Raw genomic sequence first — 7,169 nt, forward strand, 5'->3', positions numbered from 1 at the left:
GAGCAACACTTTTTTTTTTGGTAGACAGAAACACATTTTTACTGTAGCTAAAGTTTTCCTACTAAATGCGAAAAGAGAGAAATGGTCTTACAGTGTTAGGGTTGGAGAATCATTAAAATTACGATGTTGTGGTTAACCCTCTGTATTATTGACTTACTTTATGATTAAGCAATGTATATAGACCGATCTGACTCAATCCAATGAATATGATTATTGACTATTATCATCACACACTTATTAAATAATTTTCTTTCAAAGCTTTAAACGAGACTTTTAGTTATATTGACTTATTTAGTCAAAAAGTTTCACCAGTATCATACTGTAGGTTTTGGACTTTTTTAGTACATTAAAAAAATTGCTTTCTATGTAAATAATGTTCATCTATATGACCATTGAAATTCTTCTACTCGTACACTTCTCAGAAAGAGAGTTATTAAATTCATTATAAATAGATTCATACACGCTTATTGTTTTGGGTTGTGCAGACAACAAAAGAATCACATTTGAAATTTGATTTGTGGTGTGAATATATATTATAATGATAAAATGAAATTTTAACAGCCAAAAGAAAAATATATGAATGGAATCAAACTTTAAACGCACAAATTAAATTCATTAAAATATATGAATGTATCAAACTTTAAATGCAAATATATTTGTGGTTTAGTTTTTCCACATGTTTTATTTATTTAATTACTTTAATTTTTACAATTATAACAGTCTGAATTGTTACGACAAAGTCTTCCCATCGAGCTACGGCAGGTGGAGCTCTACGGGACGAAGAGGGAAAATGGATAGGTGGCTTCTCACTAAACATTGGTATATGTTCGGCTCCACTGGCAGAATTGTGGGGTGTATACTATGGCCTGTGTATAGCATGGGATAAGGGTATTCGCAAGCTTGAGGTGGAAGTCGACTCGAAGAGTGTGGTGGGTTTTCTTAAGACAGGGATTCATGATTCTCATCCCCTGTCCTTCCTAGTACGTTTGTGCTATGGCTTCGTATCAAGAGACTGGATAGTCAACTTTTCTCATGTGTATAGGGAGACTAATCGTCTAGCAGATGGATTAGCTAACTATGCGTTTTCTTTACAGTTTGGTTTACATTTCTTTGATTCTGTTCCAGAGCATGTTGCTCCTATTATGTTGGAGGATTTGAATGAGGTTGCGAGGACTCGGCAAATTTGCCCGTAGTCTGTTTTTATTTTATTAATAAAAGTAGGGGATCTTTTCCCCTGCATCCTACCAAAAAAAAAAAGTCTTCCCATCGAGCAAACTTAACAACCTCTCTTCTTTCTAGACTTTCGAACATACTTTTCTCTGTCTATTTTTCACGTACGTACTCGATTTCTTCTTTTCTTCTTACTTCCTCTTATCTTTTTATTACGAGGAAGAAGAAGAAGAACATAACACTTTTTGTCCCTTTCCCACCTCCAAATTTTCTCTGGTTTTTCTCGACAAAGACTTAGGATAAACAAAGAGAGAGAAAAAGTTTTATTACTCTATCTCCAGCTTTAAATTTTGTTGTCTTTCTCCTTCACTTTCCAGGAAAATCCCTTTCTCATGTTAGTTAAATAGATCTCTGTTCATACTTCTTATTCCAAAATTTCATTTTCGTGGTTAACTTCTCAGATCAAAAGTAACTAAATTGTTTTCTTTATTCCACCAAAATTCAACTTGTTTTCCTAAAAAAAAAGTTTTAATTTTCTACTTTGTTATCTCTCCTCTCCTGAAGACATGAATTGTCTGTTCTTATTCAAATCAAAGAAACCAAAACCCAGAGATCAACACAAAGACAAAAGAAAAGGAAAAGAGATAGCACGAAACTCAGCTCCAGAATTGAGGAACCAGAGCGAAACGCTGTCGTTTAATCTCCAGACGCCGAGGTCGTTGCCTTCTCCGCGAAGTATCAGAGACTTGTATACAGAGAGGGAGCATAATCTTAGGGTTTTCACTTACGAAGAACTCAGTGAAGCCACTAATGGTTTTAGCAGAAAGCTCAAGATCGGTGAAGGTGGTTTCGGTAGTGTTTATAAAGGAAGGATTCCGACCACCGAAGATTCTGATTCTCCACTTGTCGTAGCCATCAAGAAACTCAATCAACAAGGGTTACAGGTAATTAAAAATAAATAAATAAATACTCACGGTCTTGCCTCTGTTTCTGCTAATGTGATCATGAATATTTAAAGCAAGAATTATTTTAATTTTATGTAATTAGGGTCACAAGCAATGGCTAGCAGAGGTTCAGTTTCTTGGGGTAGTGAACCACCAGAACGTTGTGAAGCTCTTAGGCTATTGCTCAGATGATGGCGAGAGGGGGATCGAGAGGCTTCTTGTTTATGAGTTCATGTCGAATCGAAGCTTAGAGGATCATCTCTTCACCCGTGGATCACATACATTACCATGGAAACAAAGGCTTGAGATCATTCTTGGTGCAGCTGAAGGATTGGCTTATTTACATGAAGTTCAGGTAAACTCTTTAAAACCGAAACATAGGAAACCTGTTTTTTTTTTAAAGACAGATCATTTGGTAGTTCTTGACAATTTAGGACAAAGACAATCTAAACACATTTATTGTATATTAATGTCTTAATAAACCCATGATTAATTAGTAGATTAGGCATGAGACATGCGTTTTATTGGTAGAATATGTGTGGTGGATTCTGAAACATTCACTGTCTAGTTTCTAGGCTTGATATGTGATTCAGTGGATGATAGCTATTTGGTTGGGCAGGTGATATACCGAGACTTCAAATCCTCTAACGTGCTCTTAAACGACGAGTTTTGTCCGAAATTATCGGACTTTGGGCTTGCAAGAGAAGGACCTCAGGGCGACAATACTCACGTCACAACTGCTGTAAGTATTGAAATACTCCTTACCTTCCTGGTTTAATACGTTTGCATATGGTCAGGTTTGGTTATAATCAGTATGAATCATTTTCAAAGTTTTGATATTTTCTCTTTTATAGAGAGTTGGAACACATGGCTATGCGGCTCCTGAGTACGTGCAAACAGGCCATCTTCGAATGAAAAGCGATGTCTATAGCTTCGGTGTCGTGCTCTACGAGATCATAACCGGACGTCGAACCATTGAGAGGAGCAAGCCAGCTGCTGAACAAAGGCTATTGGAGTGGATCAAAGAGTATCCTGCTGATAGTCAACGCTTCAACATGATCGTTGACTCTCGTTTACGCAACGATTATCCAGCTGGTGGAGCCAGGAGTTTGGCTAAACTCGCTGATCTTTGTCTGAAAAAGAACGAGAAAGAGCGGCCTACGATGGAGATTGTGGTGGAAAGATTGAAGAAGATTATCGAAGAATCAGATAGTGAAGCTTATTCAACGTCTGCGAGTAAGGAAAGTAGTCAGGTAAGACGCAAGAGTCGAGTGGCTGGACCCGTGAAGGGGAGTTCGAGAGGAGGAGTTAGTGTCAGAGGTTGATTTTTTTTAGTTTTAGAAGATTATTTTTGTAGATTTTTGTATATAAATAAGTTGCATGGTTTATCCGATTTGTTGGTTGGTTTTGGGATTAGTAGTTAGCGTATTTGTGTGTTTATAAAATGAAATTTAATACGGTGAATGCAGAGAAACGTTAATGGTGTTAGCGACTTGGCGATACGCGACAACAACAAAATGATGCACGCTTCAAATTTTTCCTGCTAAAATTTGTTGCACATAAAAATAATTAACGAACAAACATAATTAATTGCAGAAATATATATTGCTGTCGTTGAAATCTGAAGTTCTATTAGTCGTCAGTGTCGTCATGATACTATGATAGCAAATTGACTAGTTTTCAGACATAAAATAATGTATATATTTTAGAAAACAACGAAACAAACTATAACGACATTTTATCAAAACTGAATGAAATTGAATATTTATAGGACAAACACAAATTATTCCTTGCAAGTTATACGTTCCACTTAACTTTTATTTCCATGAAGAATTAGTATATACGGTAGAGTTTGCTATACTTTCAAATTTATCTAGTGTACGATAAAGATATGTAAATGCAAATCCTTTTTGAAAGCTGCAATGAAGTAAGTTTTGGAATTTATCATAAGTACTCAAGGAGTTACTTGGTAATATCTTGTGACTACCTACTTGTTGTGACTATACCGAAGTAGTATCGAGTTTTCATCTTCAATTCTGCCTTATATAGTCTTCTCTAGATTTCAAGCGCTCTGTTTTTGGTTGCTCCAAAGTGATGAAGATGTTTTTTTTTTGTAAACGAGTGATGAAGAAGTTGTGTTCCGGAGAATGCTTCTCTTTGGCTTTGGTTGCAAGGGATCCGGTTCTGAAAACCGTAGCTAGTTTTTGGTTTTTTAGAGATTTTCCGACTTTTAGAGTCTTTCCTTGCAACAAATTGTTGGCAGTCAAATGATTTTTAAAAAGTGTTTCAACTTGTCTACCTAAATTAATTTCCAAGTGGTTTGCCTCGTGGTTCTTTATTTCCTATAGAGCAATATATTGACCTTGGTCTTGAATTTCGACTTCAATAATGTTTAGTATTGGTTGTTTGTCTTCTCACTACTCGTCTGTATCTCAGCATTCTTCATTTGATTTAGTTGCTTTGATATTTTGATTTGTATTGTACTTAAGTTAAAAGGTAAGTTAAAATTGATGACATAGATAGCCAAATCAATTCTCTTAAAACGTTCTACGTATACCAAAAATTGGGATGTTATAAATACATTAGAGAAAATCTTATCTCTATTATAGTTTCTTCAAAAAGTATTGTACTTAAGCTTTGATTGTTATGTTGTTCTATTCTTCTGTTTTTGGAATGTCCCTTTGTGGCTGGTTTTTGCCTCTGATTTTTATCTACTGAAAATGCATCAGTTTTATGTTGGTTCATGTGTAATTTTGAGTTCAATGTTAAATATAATCATTTAGTGAAAAAAAATCCCGTCGCAACATGTAATTTTATTTTTAAAAAGTGTTTGTCATGTCAAAAACTTAAATTCGTGTTCATTTGGAAAAATCGTAATACCATATTCGTGAAGAAAAAAAAGAACAGAAAATTGTACTGCCAAAAAGCATTTGAAGAGAAAACTGTACTACAACACTTTTATTTACCTATTTTAGCAAATCACCAAACTTGCCGCAACAAGAATCAAACGCTTTTATTTGCCAAATAAACTTAACAGAAATAAATTATCATAATTTTTCGTATAGTAGTTTTAATGGTTGAATATGTAATATTTTTTGTTCACAACATGTAATTTTTATATATGTATTTTATCATACCCAGGAAAAAAACAAGAAAATTTACTCATGCCATGGACGTTAACTCACACAGGCATTTACAATTTCTCTCTTCTCATATGAACTCCCAAAACTTTTTAAGTTAAAACAAAAACCACAAAAGAAAAAAGAAGCTAGTTAAAGGATCTTTAGCTTTCTCTTTTTCCTGAAAACTTCAAGCTGAAGTAACATGATCTTTTAAGGAAAAGATCTAAAGAGAATCCCAAACCCAGCTTCGAAGCTTAAAGAGACACTCTCACTTTTTTTCATTTTTTTAACATAATTATTATAATTTTCAAACTCATCATCAGATTCAGAATTTCAAGCAGCAGCAACAGTCCCGTTGTGAAAAGCATAGTCACGAGATCTAGTAGGAGAAGAAGATGAGCTTCTTTGTTCTTTTCTCCTCATTGCTGATTTCACAGAATGAGACAGATTCTTTTTCTTCTCTTTTGCCTCATCTCTCTCTATCTGTTCTTGTCTACACTCTTCACTGCAAAATGGTGTGTCTCCTCTGCAATTACACAACACTTCGAATCAGACCCATGTTGAATCGTTTAATTCTAGCTAATGAAAGAAATGGGTATTCAAAAAAATCATTTTTTTTTTCTGGGTTTTAATTATTTCGATGAAAAGTCGAAAAATTGAAATGAGATCTGATGTTTAGCTCTTACCTGTACATGTAGATGTCTCTGTTATCACCAAGTGGTTTCTTGCAGAGGAAACACGAATCCAAGAAATGAGGCTGTTGATGATCGAATCTGAAATCATGGAATCTTCCGGACACAACAGATCTCGGAGACGAAACAGAGTATTGATTGTAATAACAACTCTGAGGGTAGTTGTTATAACAATAGTTCGTGTGCCTGCTGATACTGTTCATCCTCGTATAAGAGAAAGGTCTTAAAACGACGCCGTGTCGTGGGTTTCCACTGTTACCAGAAAACCCAGCTTCCATCTCCGATAAAGAAGAACCCAAATCATCATCCTCTTCTTCTTCAATGAAATAAGGCTTTGTCGCTGAAACCTCCATTAGAGAAAGAGAGAGAGGTTTTGTTTTGTTTTGTTTGTGGGTGGAGTGTTTGTGAGGAAAGCGTGAGTCCGTGAGGTTTTATAGCAGAAGTTCTTTTGTGTTTTTAAGGGGTTTAAGAGAGAGAGAGAAAGAAACAAGGTGCGAATGTTGAGAGAGAGAATCTGTATCGGCTTTGTAGTAACCAAAACACTTTTTCTTTGATTTTTTTTTGCAAGTACAAGAAACTGAAAACCACTTTTGTTATTTTCTAGAAATACTTTTTATTGCCACATATGGAATATTATTTTTTGAGGCGTTAGAAAATAATTTCTTCGTGATTTATTCGTCACTGAAGTTTCCGAGGAACTTTCGAGAGAGCTAGATTTTCTTTGATCAAAGAGAGCTTAGTTAAAAAAAGTAAAATATTTTTCTTCATTTACTTTTTAAATTCAAGTTATATTATTACAGACAACATTATTTAAAGTATTACTAGCTTTACTTTTCAGTGAAATAACACATGAAATATCAAATTATTACTATATAGTTAAATTATATAGAATATTCAGATGGATAAATTTGTAAATACATCAACTTAATTGTTGCAATATTTAATAAAAATATAATGTCGAACAAGCTTCCATTTAATGTCCCGAATTCTCATTTGCTCTAGTAGTACATATTTATTTTGTATCACTGATTTAATTTTTGTAAATCAATGTCTTTATTTTGTATTTGATAATTGTATAATCTTGTGTATTTGGTTATAATGTGAAATATAATCTTTCCGCATTAAAAAAAAATCGATTTCTTCATCATTTGATTAGAAAATACATTATTAAAATAGAACAGATAAAACAATTATTTCTCTATTTCAATATAAATTATTTTTATATTTGTTTCATTATATAA

At 33.9% G+C, this 7,169-nt stretch overlaps 2 protein-coding genes across 2 annotated transcripts; one reads left to right on the forward strand and one right to left on the reverse strand.

The window, feature by feature from the left end:
- The first annotated feature begins 1,283 nt into the window (after positions 1–1,283).
- On the forward strand, positions 1,284–3,861 carry LOC106397873 (probable serine/threonine-protein kinase PBL19). The gene is made up of 4 exons (XM_048781384.1): positions 1,284–2,114; positions 2,218–2,469; positions 2,734–2,856; positions 2,969–3,861. The coding sequence occupies exons 1-4, from the start codon at positions 1,737–1,739 to the stop codon at positions 3,437–3,439; spliced, it is 1,224 nt and encodes a 407-aa protein (XP_048637341.1). The 5' UTR covers positions 1,284–1,736; the 3' UTR covers positions 3,440–3,861.
- Positions 3,862–5,257: 1,396 nt separating this feature from the next.
- On the reverse strand, positions 5,258–6,436 carry LOC106399497 (FCS-Like Zinc finger 1-like). Its single transcript, XM_013839978.3, has 2 exons — positions 5,923–6,436; positions 5,258–5,762 (listed from the first exon to the last, which is right to left on the reverse strand). The coding sequence occupies exons 1-2, from the start codon at positions 6,279–6,281 to the stop codon at positions 5,570–5,572; spliced, it is 552 nt and encodes a 183-aa protein (XP_013695432.2). The 5' UTR covers positions 6,282–6,436; the 3' UTR covers positions 5,258–5,569.
- Between the last annotated feature and the right edge of the window lie 733 nt (positions 6,437–7,169).

Source organism: Brassica napus, chromosome A6 (assembly GCF_020379485.1).
Source record: "Brassica napus cultivar Da-Ae chromosome A6, Da-Ae, whole genome shotgun sequence".
Lineage (NCBI taxonomy): Eukaryota > Viridiplantae > Streptophyta > Magnoliopsida > Brassicales > Brassicaceae > Brassica > Brassica napus.

What these genes read in the sequence shown, in the direction of transcription:
- LOC106397873 (XM_048781384.1), top strand. Translation starts at nt 1,737, where the DNA reads ATGAATTGTCTGTTCTTATTCAAATCAAAGAAACCAAAACCCAGAGAT. An exon ending in CTTATTTACATGAAGTTCAG is followed by an intron (nt 2,470 to 2,733) that starts GTAAACTCTTTA and finishes TTGGTTGGGCAG; the next exon opens with GTGATATACCGAGACTTCAA. An exon ending in ATACTCACGTCACAACTGCT is followed by an intron (nt 2,857 to 2,968) that starts GTAAGTATTGAA and finishes TCTCTTTTATAG; the next exon opens with AGAGTTGGAACACATGGCTA.
- LOC106399497 (XM_013839978.3), bottom strand. Translation starts at nt 6,281, where the DNA reads ATGGAGGTTTCAGCGACAAAGCCTTATTTCATTGAAGAAGAAGAGGAT. An exon ending in AGAGACATCTACATGTACAG is followed by an intron (nt 5,763 to 5,922) that starts GTAAGAGCTAAA and finishes GTGTAATTGCAG; the next exon opens with AGGAGACACACCATTTTGCA.